At 41.5% G+C, this 17,849-nt stretch overlaps 1 protein-coding gene across 3 annotated transcripts in view; it reads right to left on the minus strand.

The window, feature by feature from the left end:
• Positions 1-3,559: 3,559 nt before the first annotated feature.
• Positions 3,560-17,849, minus strand: part of CCDC25 (coiled-coil domain containing 25) — a 35,060-nt gene continuing 20,770 nt past the window's right edge. The window contains exons 6-9 of one of the 3 annotated variants that reach the window (XM_053578583.1): positions 17,148-17,251; positions 16,725-16,927; positions 10,871-10,916; positions 3,560-6,631 (exon numbers count right to left, since the gene is read on the minus strand). In XM_053578583.1, the coding sequence (XP_053434558.1) occupies positions 6,602-6,631; positions 10,871-10,916; positions 16,725-16,927; positions 17,148-17,251 (383 nt within the window). In that variant the 3' untranslated portion in view covers positions 3,560-6,601. Of the gene's footprint in view, positions 6,632-10,870; positions 10,917-16,723; positions 16,928-17,147; positions 17,252-17,849 lie in introns of those variants that run through there. The other 2 variants (XM_053578585.1, XM_053578584.1) reach the window with 2 other exon arrangements.

Below are 17,849 nucleotides of genomic sequence, written 5' to 3' on the forward strand. Positions count from 1 at the left end.
TGTCACTGAAGGCCCTTTGAAGCGCAGGCACCTGCTGTGTTGTGGTCACCAAAAGCCAGATCCTAATTGTGCCTGTCACAAAGACTCTCTCCCCTCCCTTCCTAACCCCTTATCTGTGCCCCTGTCTGGAGGATCCACAGAGAATCCCCCTCAAACCTCTCCTCCAGCCTCTGCCCTGATTCTGGAGGTGCTAGGGCAGAGGCCAGGTGAAGAATCAGACCTGGGCTGGGAGGTGGGTTGAAGTTTTGAATTACATGTGAGATTGGAGTTTTGATTTAAATGTGTCTTTCCTATCTACAAGGGAATAATCTTTTTTTTTTTTGTAGAGACAGAGTCTCACTGTACCGCCCTGGGGTAGAGTGCCGTGGCGTCACACGGCTCACAGCAACCTCTAACTCTTGGGCTTATGCGATTCTCTCGCCTCAGCCTCCTGAGCAGCTGGGACTACAGGCGCTCGCCACAACGCCCGGCTATTTTTTTTTGTTGTTGCAGTTTGGCCGGGGCTGGGCTTGAACCCATCACCCTCGGTATATGGGGCCGGCGCCCTACTCACTGAGCCACAGGCACTACCCAGGAATAATCTTTTTAAAATGAAACAGTTCTCGTACTAGACGGTGTGGTTGGAAAGTCACAGAATCTTATCTGTTCGTCTGAGATATCATGGAGAGGTGGGGAAGAGAAACCAGAGCGTTGTTGAAGGAAGCGGTTGGGAGAGAACATCAACTTCCATTGCCTTTTCAAGTTCAGCTCCTTTGATGTGGTGACCTCCTCACTGGCTTTCCTAATCAAACTTTATTTCCCAATGGTGATAAGTAGCCGAGCTGAAGCAGCTTCCTGGGTTATAAGAGTGGTGTACTGTCCCGGCACTGTCACTGCATATCCACAGCTCACAGGGACAGCCCCAAATCCTGTCTGCTATGTGCCCTACCCTGCCGCGCTGGAATTTACAATCTCCGTCCTGTCCCATTTCTCATGGTCTGGTGAGCAGAGGACCAGAGGAGGTAAGTGACTTATCTTAACTCATATACAAAACTAGCAGAGCTGTATTCTAAAATCCACACTCTGAAAGTAAAGTGTAGGTGTGAAAATGGCGCAAGATTGATTCTTTTTCCTTCAGCACGTTGTTCACACACAGCCTTACCCACAGACCCCCAGGGCTAAGGCAGGTGGCTGGGCAGGCGGGGAAAGTCAGAGAGCGCTCACTGAGATGAAAGCAAGCGGCCTTCTCACTTTCTTCCCATCACTCTTCACTGAGCTGACTTTAATTGGCACAAAGCGGCTTATTCCCAATCCGTCTGTAACTTGATGTCCAAGCAGAGGCTGGTCCGTGGGCAGTAACCAAGGGCCTCCCAATCTTGGCATTTCTCCCCATTTCTGAACTCATTGTCGTCCTCCCCCCTCCAAACCCTAAAAGCCTGGGAAGCCCTGGGGCATTTCCTCTTGGGTTACAGGCCCCGGAGGGAAGGCAGAGAGGAGCCCAATCCACACTGAGGTGCAGACAGAACCCCCAAGCTCAGCCACATCCAGATCTAAACAAAAGTAGCCTTGAATCTAAACAAAGGTAGCATCATTTGGCCCTAAGAAGGGACTGGGAACACTTTTCGCCTTATACCCCTTTATACCTTTTGAATTCTGAATCTTGTGTATGAATCACGTAAATGAGAGTTTAGCGATTGCTTCTGCCCCTGAATGCCAGGAAGGGCACACAGCTGAGATGAGGGAAGGTCTGGGCTTTTTTTAAACCCTTAATTCTGACATAACAGTTTCTGCCTCAGTGGTTGTCTTGTTTTCATAGAAATGAGGGTGACAATTGATGCATTGTTAACAGGTTTTGCCGTTTTCCAAAGCCCCATCTATCCAGTGATGGGCAGACGAGCTCTCTACCTGGCAGAAAAGGGACCATACAGCGAGTGGCTTCACCCTGGGCTGGTGGTCAGGAACATGCACCTCCTTCCTCCTTGTTGAAAACAGAAAACATTTTTTGATCGCAGGTACCAGTAATGCCTTTTTGGTCTCCAAATTTAAACTCTATTTTCGACCTTCCTTCCCTTTCCAAAGGCTCTTCTAAAAGCAATTCCAGTTTTGAAATAAGTTACATAAGCCTCATTGATGCCAGTACCTTAGCCATTAAATAAAAAAAAAAAAAAAAAAATTCTGTTTTGAAGGGCGGTCGTAACATGAAGCTAATGGGTTCATGATGAAGACAGTTCCAGCAGAGCTAAGCTGGTTTAAAGGGCATGGCACAGTGCCTCCGAGAAAATTTTCTCTTTATCTTTTTCAGGCTGTAGTTTTGATCTGTTGACCCCGGATTGTGTCTTCACCAAGGGTCAAAAAGCCTCAAGATCAAGGCTTTAGTACCTGAAGGATCCTAGTCCTCTTCTGAAATCATAAGCAATGTTAGCCTTGTATATGCAAAGCAAACTGCTGAGGCAGAAACCAAAACATCAGCAGGAGCCCAGGCAGCTAAGGCTTCATCTAGGCAGGATGTGAAATGTCAGGCCATTAGTCTTATATTTTTACCGCAGCGGTTGCAAGATGGGAGTGATGTCGGGACAAACACAACCCTGACATTGGAGGATTGTTTTTTTTTCCAGGCTTCAATATGAACACTCACTTGCCAGGCTTGCTACACGGATTTCTAGAGTGAGCAATATTTTCCCCTGGCCACCATTCCTTGGCTGTTAGGTACAGAAAAGGTTTGGGTCAGTGCCACTCAGCACATGCCCAGGGCAGAGCCCTGTTTCTCATTTGGCTGCAGAGCACGCCTGTATTCACAGCCACTAAAGTGGAAAGCTCAGAGCTCCTCCAGTAATTGATACAATGGAATCAGAAAGACAAAACTAAGCAATATGTAGGTATAACCTAACATAAAGCATGATTAAGACATGGCATTAGGTTGGTATTTGCATTTTTAGTGCACTGGTATATAAGGATCTCGAGATTTTTCTGTACGAAAACTTTTGTTACAAATTATATTCCCCACATAATTTATTCAAATGTTTAACCCCCAAATTCTAGTAGGTAAGGCAGTTAAAACACAGGATGCAGATGCTGCCCTGACTAGAGAGAAATATAATGCAAATGTCCTCCAACAGGCTTTTGGTGGGGAAAAAATTTGTTATGTTTGTGCTACTCCCTTGACCCTAATACCTACTTGAAAACATTCTAACATTCGAATGAGAGTAAGCTCTATCCTAGAAGGGGTAAAAATTTATAAGCTGAATATACTACCCAGTGCCCTACATTTATCAGGGAAACCAAAGTCCTCACATTTGCAACCTCATTACAGGGGTCAAGCTGTAAACTCCAAATCCTAGTATTTTGGTATCATGGCCTTCCAGCTTTGAGTTCTCCAATTCTCTTCCTGGAATTCTTGGGGGATCTTCCCTTTATTCTGATTTGCTTTTCCACTTACAAAGGAGCAAACACTGTTTGAAGGGTATCATCACAGATAGTACAAAAACTTCCTTTTCTCTACTTACCTAAAATAAGCATGCACATCCCGTCAGGGAGACTGCATCTTCGAGAAGAAAAGTTAAATCTCACAAACACACATGGCTCTACTCAAACTATAAGCTTTTATTATAATTTACAGATCGTTCATCCCAGATATGCTGTATCTACGATTGGCATTGTCTCATTTTTGAAATGACAGAATGCACATACAAATCTCTTGCCCATGCTGGACTCGTCTGCCCTGCAGAGAAGAGTTCTCATTTAGTGCAACTTGAATGTGAACTTGGCTCAGGCAACAGCAGTGCCCGCCTGAGTCTGAGCTGCCACATACTGGACTCAAGTGGGTTGAGACTGAAATTTAGCTTGGACTTTTAAGTTTCTGATTTCACACTCTTTGATTATAGTTGGTCTACTTTTAGTCTACTTTAAAATCAAAGGTTGCCTACTCTAATATGATCATTTTGAACATAGAAATGTTATTCACATGCTGTACTTCAAAGAAGGCTTCAATATCACTGTTCAGGAGAAATTGGAAAATTGTTCCATTTTTCCTTTTGCTGCCCTGGTCAGTTTCCCCCCATAACCAGTTCCAGCTCAGGAATCTCCTCCCAGGTAGATGCAACAGTGGGAGAAAGAACCGGAGGCTGCAGCTGACCTCTCCCCCGACTCTGCTGCGTGTGGCTCACACCATCTCTGGGGTGGGGGTGGGGAGTGTCGGTCCTGAAATTAAAAGGCTCACTGAAATCTACGTTAGCTCATACAACAAAACTAAAAGCCTGTCACCTGCTAATAACCTTCGGTATCTTGGTAAGTTTCTCAACATCCGTTCCAGCACAAGCACTGTGACAAACTTCCCTTGCCCAGAGATGGTGGCCCTAGACAGACAAAGCTAGGTGGGAAATGTGAAGTCTAAAGCTATCAGAGTGCAACGACAGAGCAGAGTTTGTGAAACAAATTAAATGAAACGATGACAACACTAGAGACAGGGCTGGCAAGGTGACTCAGTTTCACTGAGAAACTCTCAGGATGCAAACATTTGATCAAGGGCATACATAATTCATAAAAACAGCAACAATTTGGAATTTTCCTTCAAACATTTGGGAAACATGCCAATGGCAAGAAATGAGATGACTTCAATGCCAATAGTTTGACCTGTCAGCAACGAACCTTTATGTCCTCAAAAAAAAAAAAAAAAAAAAAGAGTTGATACTTTCCCCGGTACCAAAACATAGGCAGAGGTGGGAAAAAATCAGCATGAAACAGCTGAAAAGGTTGAAGAGCTAGGAATTCAGCACAGAGAACCCAGCAGAGAGGTCTTGACATTTTAAAACACTGTAAGCTGAGAGTGATGAAATGTTTCAAATCGGACCCCAGAATCTCTCGTACTACAGTAAAAATATATATTCCAAAATTATCATCATGTCTGGCAATGTAGAGCACAACCTTCCCAAGTGAGGTGCCTGCCAGAGTGCTCAGGGTCACCAGGCAGAACAGCAGGCTAAGGGGTCCCCACAGCCATGGTCCCTCAAGAGCACTTCTGCCCGAGGGAACTGGAGAAAAGAGGAATTTATCAGTGGAGGAAGATGATACCCCTAACAGAACCTGTCAGATTCTGTTGATAAATGAGGTTTCTTACAGCAAGATAGCCCTCAAAACAAGCTTGTCTATGGAGCTGCCCTTTCATTTATCAATGTCCTTCCAGATAAAAAATAATTTTTATTGTAACTTTTAACTACAGAACTTCAGGCTGCCCGTTATTATACACACACACAAAATCACTGTCTGGAGTTGTCTTCCAGATCCCCTCAAAATTCGACCACTGAGTTATGCCTTAAGGAATTTTCCAGTTCAACCCCACACACCAACTTGGAATACGTGGAAATACTAGTCTTGGTTTTACATGAAGCTCTAAAGTGCAATTGCCGGTAGAATATTTGCTGAAGGAGACCACTTTTGCTGAGTTAGAACACAATTAAGAATAAGAAAGCTGGGCACGGAGTTCTGGGTGAGGTTAAAATATCAATCTGTGACTCCTGTCCTATAGGCTTTGTCTTTCTCCTTGTTCTGTCTCTTTCTATAGGAGTTGCCTGATGTGCAGAATAAATATCCATTTTCTATTCAAAAATCACACTGGCTAGTAGGTGATTCCAAGGAACAGTAGTAATGTTATACAATAAGATACTGAATTGATGAGAAATCTAAACTCTGGGGTCACAACTCAAAATAATTACTATTTCAGGAGTAAGGGAAAGAAATTACTTGGCTGCCCAGTGAAAGGCTTAATTCTTTCTAAAATCATAATTGCAATCTGGACTTCTGATTCATGCTGTATCTCGACAGAATTGGGTAACCTGTTATCTCCCAAATGACTGATGGAGCACTTCTTCCTCTCTCCCCCTCAGTGCTGAGAAATGACTCTCAAGCCTCGAAGTTGCTATATAGATACTTGGTGCTCAGGTAACAACTGTCATAAAGCTCAACCTTGATTAACACCAAACAATTCCTTTAAATATGATGATACCAAGATGGAGGCCCCCAGTGGGAGAAAGCAAGAACGTGAAAGCTGAGACAAGCTAGGAGCAGAGGATCGCTACCCTAACAGATTCAGGCAACAGGATGCAACAGTGAATATTGAAGCCAGTCATCTGAAAATATCGCTCTCATCCTTCAACCCATACACCTTTTTTTCTCATCAGGAAATCAGGGACGGGAGAACATTTGCATATATTGCCCACCAACACATTCTTCTTAACATAAGTAAAGATATTTTGAGAATATGAAAGTCATTTCAAGACATCTGTTTTCAGGAATAGACCATAGCCACGGACATACTTCTCAGAGTTGGTTTCTTCTACCGTCTATCTCAAGAACAAAGGCAGCCGGCTTTCATGAGATACGGAGACATGTTCTGGCAAAAGTATGTTCGCTTTCCTTAAGTTATATGCTGTCAAGCTCAACTATTTTATATGTATCCAATCTTTTTCCGTCAGCAAAAAAGGAATCTTTTTTTAACACTCCAAAATCAACACTCTCTGTGTAGAATGAAGGTAGAACTTGGGTTGATTTTATAATTTAGAATATAGATGAAATCAAAAGGTCTCCAACTGTCTCCATATCCTCATCTTTCAAAGGTCCTTTTCTTCTTTCACATAAATTCATCTGAATCATTGCCGTCCTGTAGTAAGCAAAAAAGTAACACTATAATACGATTGAAAAACAGTACAAAGTGGTTTCAACGGTATGTGTAATAGGCTGTTCTTAAAAATCCAAAGTAAATATGGTAAAATGTTAAAATGCATGCATGTGTATATACATTGATGTCTGCAAAATTATTCTCTAAAAATGTTTAAGGTATTTCATAACATATTTTTAAAGATTAAAAAGTGACACTATAAATGCCTTAAAAATAAGTAACTCAGTATTTAAAATTTACAATTATATCTTACCTAATCTCCAAGTTCAGAAAGTAAATATATTAACAAAATCCACTCTGTCAGTCCCCTGGAGTGGCTGGATTAGCCGCCCTAGTCTCTGAAGTGTCATTACACGGCCTAATTATACAGCACCAAGCAACCAATGATTTCTAAATTATTAAGTCAGTCCCACCTGATTCAGTACAGCACTGAGGGTGACTATATAGGAAAACATGATTGACCCTAAATAAACACGGTCTCAATACCCTTGTGCCAACACTGCTGCCAAATCTGCCAGATATTTCTGGCCTGAAGTCCAGCGCTGTGAGCCTCAAGGTTGTCACAGATTTATGACTTCACAAGATGGCTTTTTTTTTTTTTTTTTTTAAATAGGGAAAGTCATTAGTACAGTAAAGATATGTTAGGTAACTGTACGAAGAGCAGATTAATAATTGTTTATTTCCAGGCACCAGAACTGTAATCGCCCAGAGTCCCAAGCTGCAATAATAGCAGTAGTGATGTTTGAAAGAGTCAACATCTAGTATCTTCCAATGCAGCTTTAGATCCCAGACAGAGAGGATGAACAACTCAGTGGGATGGTCTGGGTCATTAGCAATGAAAGTACATCCTTCTCTATAAAGGCTGTTTACATTTGCAAAGAATTTTTATTTGACCTATGTTTTGGGATTATAGTAACTTTTAAATACGTATCTGAGATCAAGCCTTTATTTGCACAATTTTTCTATTTTAGATTTCCTTTATTTTCATAGTTTTTCAACATAATAGGTCACCCACCTATAAACTAATAAGCAAAAGGAGAGTTAAAGATAACTGTTTATATCTTTTGTAACAATCTAGATAGAAATGGAGACCATTCTTCTAAGTATGGCAAGAATGGAGAAACAAACACCACACACACTCAGGACTCACTGAGAACTAGCTGAGCAACACTAGGTGACACATGGAAGTAAAACTCAACGGGAATCAGGGGGGGAGGGCGGGTTAATCCACTACTAAACGGTCCAATGCACACACTTATAATTTTGACTTAAAATGCACATTCCATAACCCGAACATAGGTACCCCTGTAATACTCTGGGAAAAAAGGAAAGGTAACTGTTTATGGCTCCTGATGTCAATTTTAAGAAGAATGTATACATTGAAGAATATTCTCAACAGGAAAACAAAAATTAAATATTAAAAGAACGAACTTGTATAAGCTAAATTAAACATTAAGTCCTGGCTTATATATACACCTTTAGCTGAAAATCAACGGTTCATGCTGCCAAACTGGATCATAAAACCCCTGTATCCCTTAGAAGATGGTTCTAAAGAGAATCAAAGCCTATTCTTTCAAAGTACAGGAGCTCTTCCACTGAAAGAGAATAAAAACACCTAATTGAAAACTTCCTTAGAATCTTGATCCTGATTCAAAGCTAAAGCACAGGAACAGAGTTAGCAAACAAGAAAGGGTGATTGATGTAGGGTCAAAAGGTTTAGTAATCTTTTGGTTTACAAGTTTCCTAGTCTTGGAACTTCTATTATAATGTTTGTCACTAATCAGACGGGGTGTATGTGTGTGTGTGTCTATTTATTCCTCAACTCCAGAACAATATGCAAACGTTTAAAATCCATAACGATGAAGATGAATGCCTAAGGTCATAATGTAATATAAGGGCCAGACTTCTAGTGGAAAGTAGCCACTGTGACACAGAGAATTTCAATAAGCAACAATAACCCCAACAAAGACATCAGATGTGTGGTATGTTAATGACTTCTGTTAAACAGTTCTTTTTTTTTGGAGACAGAGCCTCAAGCTGTTGCCCTGGGTAGAGTGCCGTGGCATCACAGCTCACAGCAACCTCCAACTCCTTGGTTCAAGAGATTCTCCTATCTCAGCCTCCCAAGTAGCTGGGACTACAGGAGCCTGCCACAACGCCTGGCTATTTTTTGTTTCCAGCCGTCATTGTTTGGTGGGCCCGGGCTGGATTTGAACCTGCCAGCTCAGGTGTATGTGGCTGGCACCTTAGCCGCTTGAGCCACAGGCGCCAAGCCCTGTTAAACAGTTCTAATGGTTTCAGGAAACCTAAAAATAGTTTTCAGAAGGGATTAAATATATCTCATTTTTTTGAGCTGATACTTTGTGAGAAAAAAGCAACCATAGGCTTTATGAATAAGGGATAGCAATGATTACTTACATAGTGATGAAGTCAAGGAAGAATTTTTTTTGAGACAGAGTCTCAGTATGTTGCCCTTGGTAGAGAGCCATTGTCATCACAGCTCACAGCAACCTCAAACTCTTGGGCTCAAATGATTCTCTTGCCTCAGCCTCCCAAGTAGCTGGCACTACAGACACCTGCCACAACACTTGGCTATTTTTTTTTTTGTTGTTGTTGTCATTGTTGTTTAACAGGCCCCCGCCGGGTTTGAACCTACTAGCCTTGGTGTATATGGGCCAATGCTCTAACCACTGAACTACTGGTGCCAAGCCAAGGAAGACTTCCAAATATGTGTTCTATATCCTCATTTTACTGATGATGAATACTCCCTCCTCTAGAGAGGTTAAATACCTTTGGTAGGCTTTCCCAATTAGTGTTCATTTAAGTCTCTAATTCAAAGCTCTAGTTAATTACATGATGCTATTATGAAATTTTTCAGAAATAAATTATAAAGATACATCTGATTCATAAAGGAATCTCTTAAGTTTAATTTTTCATGGAGATGGGAATAAGAATGTCGTTCTTATAGATTTTTAGAAGGACATATAAACAAGGTCTAAAATCCTATTAATTCTAATTCAGGTGTTCAATCTGGGGTTTGACTAGATGACTTTCTAGAGATCTTAAATTCTATTACAGTTGGCTCTCCATATACTAAGGTTCAACATCCACAGATTCAACTGTGGATCAAAAATATTTTGGGGGAAAAAATACACAATACAAGTTTAAACAGATACAGTATAACAAATATTTACATAGTATTTATACTGAACTAGTATTATAAGTAATCTAGACATGATTTAAAGTACATGGTAGGATTTATGTGGGTTATATGCAAAATATACTAAGCTGTATTATATGAGGGACCTAAGCATCTGTATATTCTGGTATCTGAGGGGGGTCTTAGATGCACTCTTCCAAGGATACTGAGGGACAACTGTATTTTTAAACTATACTATAAAACATGCGATATCCCAAATATATCCACCTGGTTTTAATTTTCTACAAAGACTATTCAATAACAAATAAATTATGCTATCTCTAGATGTGTCAAAGTAAGTTCTGGCTAAAGGACAGTAAGTTATGACACAGTTCCAATAAAATAATTATTACAGATGTGGATGTTAAAAAGATCCTTTCAGTGCTATGTTATGGGTCTCCATTTCTCTTTATCCCAGGGCCTGAGGAACATGAAAACAACCAATTTTCTCACTTAAGCTGTAGTGTAAGACCTTAGGGTTAGTACTTTTATTTTAATTAAAGGTGATAATGTTATCCTCAATTAGAATACAGAATCCACCATCACATTAATAAAGAATATTAATAAAGGTACTTTTGCATGCCTGCAAGTAGACAAGAGGAAAAAAGGAATGGAAGGAAAGTCCTGTAAATACTAATACACATGAACTTCAAGTAGACAAGGTGTGACAATCCTTTTCCTTGAGCTGACCTACTTAAAAACACACTTGAAGGGGCGGCACCTGTGGTCAAGTGGGTAGGGCGCCGGCCCCATATGCCGGAGGTGGCAGGTTCAAACCCAGCCCTGGCAAAAAAAAAAACAACAACAAACACACACACACACACACACACACACACACACTTGAAGAAGTCCCCAGGGAAGGAGGGCCAATGCCTAATAGAACCCAGTCTGGGTAAATTAATTGCCAAATCACAGCAAGGAATTTGCAACATAAAAGTCAATAATGGCCAGTTACATGATTATAAAAATTGCTTAGTGAACTACTTAAAGGCAAACATTAGAGCAAGTTAACTTAAACATACCTGATTTGATGACATATTTTCAACTTTCATTAGTGACGAATAGCTCCTAGAAGAAAAAAAAGAGCACATTTAAAATAAGGTTATTTAGCCAACAAGTATTTCACAGTTTACCACAAAGCTAGTAATGCGGAGGGGCCTTAAAAGAAACACAAGAGCTATGAGATATAATCTCTATTCTCATCTGCAACATTAAAAGAATACCTAGGAACAATAAATAAGAGGTGTGCAGACCCTCAGAGTTTACAAAGTGCTTTTCCCTACTTGTTTCATGTCACCACTACAATAACTTTGTGAGGGAGGTAGCATTATTCCTATTTTTCAGATGAGGAAATTCACCTACAGCCAAGGTCTGAAGAATACAGCCCATTGTAAGTGCTACAGGAATTCAGAGGAGGAACCCCAGCCGAGTGGGCAGAAACTCAGGGGGCACCTTCGCTGACAAACGGAACACAAACCACGCTAGGCAAGTGGGAAGGGTGAGGGAGAGAGGCATTTCAGATCTGAGAACAGGATGAGCAAAGCCAAAGAAAAGTATCTATAATGACATGCCGAAGATCAAGCTAAATCAAGTGGATTCCAGAAGTTAAGTAGTGGGAAATAAGGCAGGATGCAGGGCCCAGTGGCACTGCCCTGATTATGTGAGTGAACACCATTTGTTCAGCAAGAAGCTACAACATACGACTGAGTAAAGACATCAGGCTTCATGGGCATTTACTAAGCATCCCTGATGTACAAGACCCTGTGCTAAGCCTGGGTGAAAGACAGGATGAGAAAAAAACAGAAGATGATGAACACAAAGTTTAGCCCCTCAGGATTTACCAGGAGGGAAAATGAGACTTCTTCAACAATAGCTATGGTAAAAAATACCATCACACTTTAAAAGTACTATTAAAAGTGCAGTTTTTAATATGAATAATGTATAGCAAACATAAGAAAGGTGAAGGGATGGTTAAGGCAAGTAACAACAACAGTATTTACCATTTACGGTATCCTTAAATTGCTAGCAACTGTGTTAAGTGCTTCACACATGAAATTACTGCTAATTCCCATAACCTCGTTACAGGGCAAGAAGAATTTTAAGCCCACTGTACACATAAAAAAGCAGAGTCGGGAAAGTTACGTAAGTTGCCAATCAAGGTTTTAGCAGTAACAGTGGAGAAGCTACCAGGTCTGACGCCTGAATTCACACTCTCAACCATCACGCCACAGCCGACGGCAGCATCCCAATCTGAGGCCAGGAGTCCGTGGGGGTTAGCAAGCTGTAATAGCTGTAACAGAAGGGACACTCCTGAGAAGATCAACAGTGATGTCCAAGTTTCTAGCTTGGGAGTTGAAAAAAAATGAGAAATTGGGAGCTATTCCATTTGAAGGCATGATAAGATAACCAAGCAAATATGAATTCTAGAAACTGAGAACTGAAGACCCAGAGGGATGGAGAATGGTCAAGGTGACAGACAAGGAGGTGGGAGACATGCAGAGAGAGAGATTCGCTGAAGCTTGTGAGAGTGAGTGGTCCCCACAGGAATCAGCAAAACAGGCAAGGTCCACAGCACACAGAGGAGGGCAGGCTGGCCGGCTGTCCCCAACCACACGCTAGGACATGTCAGCTCTGTGGTTAGAGATGATACAGTCACGTTGACTCTGTGGTTAGAGCAGAGAAGGTTAATTTTAAATCACCTGTGACAATTAGAATATATTCAGATGCCCAGCTGTGGGGATCTACAACCCAGGTCAAAGAACCACCCCTGGGTTGGAACTCCTACCTTTAAGAAAACAACACACGAATTTACCTTTTTTTAGGCCACTCATTTCCTGAGCTCCATTCCATTAATCCAACAGCCTCCCTGACATCTTTTTAAATATCTCAAAGGTATTTTGAGATTCTTATGTCCAACTCATGCCCCTCTCCCCCATCCCCTCAAACTAGTTTGGTTCTTTCCAAGTGTCCTTAGCTCAGAGAATGGCATCAGTATCCACTCCAGTTCAAACTGGAAACTCAGGAGTCCTCCGTAACCCTTCTCTGACTCCTTCTCCACTCAATCCATTACCAAGTCCCATCATTTTACCTATAAAATTACCTCTCACCATCATCTGATGTGAACAACTGCCACCAGCTTCCTAAAGGGCTTGTCTACACCCACGGTGGTTCCCTTTTATGATTAGGTTAGCAGAGTGACCTTCCCCAAACTCAACCCTCATTGTACCACCCCTTGCTTAAAGCCTTTGGATGACTCCACAGTGCTCTTAGAATAAAGCCACACATGGCCAACAAGGGCCTGATCTCAGGACTCTCTCACACCTGCTGCTCCAGGCACTTGGGCCCTCAGTCCTGTGTACTGCCTTTCTGTTTCCGCACAGGATTTTTGCACACATAGTTCCCTTTGCTTAAAAGCACTCCTTCCCCCACCTCCCTTTTAACCCAACAAAGGTTTTTTTTTCTTTTTTTTTTTTGAACAGGGTTTTGCTCTGTCATCCAGGGGTGGAATAATACAGTGGCCCAATCATAGTTTACTGAAACCTCGAAATCCTGGGTTCTGGTGATCCTTCCACCTCAATCTCCCAAGTAGCTAGAATTACAGGTGCATGCCACCATGCCCAACGTAGAGATGGGACGTGATGGGACACACCTTGCTATGTTGTTCAGGCTGATCTTGAACTCCTTGCTTCAGTGATCCTATTGCCTCAGGCTCCCCACATTCTGGAATTACAGGCACGAGCCACCATGCCCAGCCCACTGGCAGAGTTTTGATTCCAGCTTCAAGAATCATTCTATCGGGCGCCGCCTGTGGCTCAGTGAGTAGGGCGCTGGCCCCATATGCCGAGGGTGGCAGGTTCAAGCCCAGCCCCGGCCAAACTGCAACAAAAAAATAGCCGGGCGTTGTGGCGGGCGCCTGTAGTCCCAGCTACTCGGGAGGCTGAGGCAAGAGAATCGCTTAAGCCCAGGAGTTGGAGGTTGCTGTGAGCCGTGTGACGCCACGGCACTCTACCCGAGGGCGGTACAGTGAGACTCTGTCTCTACAAAAAAAAAAAAAAAAAAAAAATCAAGAATCATTCTATCAGGGAAGTGAATCTCAGTTACCCATGCATTTATGATATATTGACTACTCACTCATCATATATGTGATGAATATTTATTCTCAAATAAGAGAATACAAGATTAAAGCAAAGCAGGTAACAGGCATAGATTTCAATCTCTTGGGTGGAGGATTCAAAGACAGAAATTAATGTGATGCTAACCAATGCAAATGTATAAAAACAGATTACAATAGTCAGAAGCTTATAGCCTATTGTTGGAATTTCATAGAAGCTGCACAATCTAGCAGTCACAGCCCTGGATATGCGAAGTAAATCCTGCTAGGCCACCATGTCCCCTTCCTGGCATCACAGCCCTGGGTCGCATTCTTCTGTCTTTTGTAGCATGTGACAGAACGTTGTCTGTGTGACATACGATTAACAGAAATAAACACAGCAACTGTTTTTAGTTTTCTGAGGCTCATGATGATTACTAAAATATATTAAGTGACTACTGACAGCTTAAAAAATGGGACTGATTAAACTTTTCATTCACTAAGATTTAGAATAATCCCCTCTCCAGTTCATGTGAATATTTAATATGTTGTTGACATTATAGAAGAAAACCTGAAGATATAAAAACTCCACTGGTTGATGGTTCTTTTGTTTAAATGCTTGCAACTTTTGAAATAGTAAAATCATACTAAATGCCTTGTGTTTTAGTAACATACAGGTTAATTTGAATAACATTTGTCAATTACCTGATTGATTTATAGTGAGTAACTTTAAAACTGAAAAGACTGAACAGAGGGCAGAAGAGTACAGAAAGGTGTGAAGATGTAAGAATTAGACTATCAATGTGACCTTTAACAAGCTACTTCTCAGACCGTTTCCTCCTCCATAAAATGCAAAAACAAATCTTACATGGCTATTGTTGGGATTACATGAGATAATGCAATAAAGCACTTTTAGTACAGTGGGTGGCAGAAGGTAGATGTTAAAAAATGTTAGCTGTTCTTTTTTACTAAATGTCATACGTAAATAAATTAAGTGCTATGTTCCTAACATATAACAGCATGTTCCTAAACGAAATCATGTTAGATCTGTAAAGAGCACAAAAAGGTATGTTTTCAATTTCCCCCTACTCCAAATAAAAAACGAAAAAGAATTAACTGCTCTAAAATTCTGCATCACTCACAATTACACAAATCTTAACCACACTGATGGAGCTGACAATTTTTCTTTCACTCTCAATACAAAGGAAATTCACAATTCTAGCCCATATCAAATATTTGAATCTAGGCATTAGTCTGCTTCATATTAGCAGCTTATAATTCAGGTTAACGTTTCTGGTACTCTCCATTTCAATACCACATTTTAAATGAAGCTATTCATCTATCTTAGCAGAACCCCCAAAAGAAACAAGAGCATGTGGATAACAAGTAACAGCACGTGATTATAACACCTACAATCTGACCTGACAACTTTCTAAGAATCCAGGGTACTCTTCATCAAGACGTGACAAGACAGCTTGTTTGATTCTATGCTATTCCCTAAGGCAGTATGTTAATCAATAACATTTTTATCTTTGGGCTGGGAGCAGTGGCTCACGCCTGTAATCCTAGTACCCTGGAAGGCTGAGGCAGGTGGATTGGCTGATTTCACAGGTTCGAGACCAGCCTGAGCCAGAGTAAGACCCCATCTCTAAAAAATAGCCAGGTGTTGTGATGGGCACCTGTAGTCCCAGCTTCTTGGGAGGCTGAGGTAAGAGAATTGCTTGCAAGAGTTGGAGGTTGCTGTGAGCTATGAGGCCACAGCACTCTACCAAGGGCAACAAAATGAGATTCTGTCTCAAAAAAAAAAAAAAAAACAAAAAAACAAAAAACCCAACCCCCCCACATATTACAAATGATATTTGTGGGAAAATTTACAAGTTCTATGACTATAACTTTAATTTAGTTAGAAAAACTAGATGCCATTTAGGTCTAGAACTACCTATTTTATGCAGATTTAGTGTGGCAGTCAGAATAACACCACCTCCTACCCCCAACCCAGGAGGCTCACATCTTAGTCTCCAGAACCTGTAATATGTCACCTGTTACACCAAAATCAACTGCAGATGTCATTAAGGCCTTAAGCCGGGGAGATTGTTGCAGACAACCTAATCCAATCACCTCTTGGGCTTAAGCCATTCTCTTGCCTCAGCCTCCCAAGTAGCTGGGACTACAGGCACCCGCCATGACGCCAGGCTATTTTTGTTGTTGTTGTTGTCATTGTTTAGCAAGCCCCAGCTGGGTTCAAACCCACCAGCCCCAGTGTATGTGGCTGGCACACTAACCACTGAACTACAGGCACCGAGCCAAATCTGTGTTGTTTTAAACCACTAAATTTGGGGCAATTTATTTCAGGAGCAAGAGAAAACTAATGTAGTCTGTATGCTCATGGCCTTATTCATTAGAATTTGAAGAACAAAACTCTATTTTAACTGTTTACTGTTTAAAAATGTAGTACGTTGGAGTAGGCTTTACTGTACTAATTACTTTAAACTTTCAAAATGTAGAAAATTGGTTTCAAAAACAGCTTTGAGAGTTACTAGTGTTGGCCTTTAGAGGCAGCTTTACTCAAAACCCATAGGTAGTCAATATAAAATACTTACTAAAATGAGCAATTCATCTGAGCAACACCTTAATACAAATGCCTTTTTATCTGAACCGACTTAAGTCTCTGAGCTGGTGATACGTTCCTTCTTACACCCACATGTTATTCTTAAAGGTCGATCCACGATTAGAATCAGCAGAAAACAGTCTTTGAGGTCAATCTCCACACTGCCGTTCCAACATACCTAAGTTCATCCATTTCCTTCTTCTTCTTCATTTCTTCTTTTTCTTTCCTTTTCATTTCCTGAATTTGGGCTTTCTTCTCATTCCTCTCTTCACGATCTCTGCCTTCCTTCTCCGCTGCCAGGTCTGGGAATCGCTCTATTTTGGTCTTTTCTAATCTGTTCAGGATCTCATTTACTTTCTTCTCCACTGTCACAATTTTTACCTTCGAGTGAGATAGGGGAAAAAATATCGCATCTTTATTTTTGTTTTTCTCCCGGAAGAGGAGCAAGGCTTTCCAGGGCTTTAGCAACCCAGTTTAATTCCCTTTAGAAAACATACATCATGCTCAGCCCTCAACAACAATGGTGTCAGACAGGAAAGATGGATAGGACACTTCACTCAGTATCCGGACTCTGCCGCCTCCGGTGGTGCCAAACACTTACATCCTTCTGCCTGTGAAAGCCTATCTGCCCCACATCCATGTCAGCTGTTTTCTTCAGGTTAGACCACGGCGTATATACCACATTAACGTTGTTCATCTTGCAGCCTGCCAAGAGAGACTGTCTTCAACATGCAGGCAGGAGGAGACGGAGCAGCGTGTTCCCTTACCTGCTGGCAAATTACCAAAATCCAACAAGGGAAACGGCTTCCCACGAACAAGCCACCCGTTGTTTCAAACCGCCAAATACTTTTCCAAAAACCACCCACAAAAGGCAAATGGTAGAGCTGGCATTAAACAAAATGCAAACAAAAGTTTTTTTTTTTTTAAGAGACAGAGTTTCACTTTGTTGCCCTCGGTAGAGTGCTGTGGCATCACAGCTCACAGCAACCTCCAGCTCTTGGGCTTAGGTGATTCTCTTGCCTCAGCCACCCAAGTAGCTGGGACTACAGCAAACAAAAGTATTAATGAAACCCAAAGTGCATGGATTAGCTCCAGGGACTTGGGAGAACTCTCTAAAAGTGGATGCAAAATTTACTGGGTATGGTTTCTCAAGAGGAAAGGACAGAGTATGTTTCCTCAGGTTCTCAAAGGAGTCTTCAACTCAATAAAGGTTAAGCAGCAAGAGGAAATCATGGCCTATGATTCAGAAGACGTGGACTCTATCTGGACCCTACAACAAATCCTCTGGGCCACTCCCGGAAAG

The sequence above is a fragment of the Nycticebus coucang genome, chromosome 24, assembly GCF_027406575.1.
Source record: "Nycticebus coucang isolate mNycCou1 chromosome 24, mNycCou1.pri, whole genome shotgun sequence".
Classification (NCBI taxonomy): Eukaryota; Metazoa; Chordata; class Mammalia; order Primates; family Lorisidae; genus Nycticebus; species Nycticebus coucang.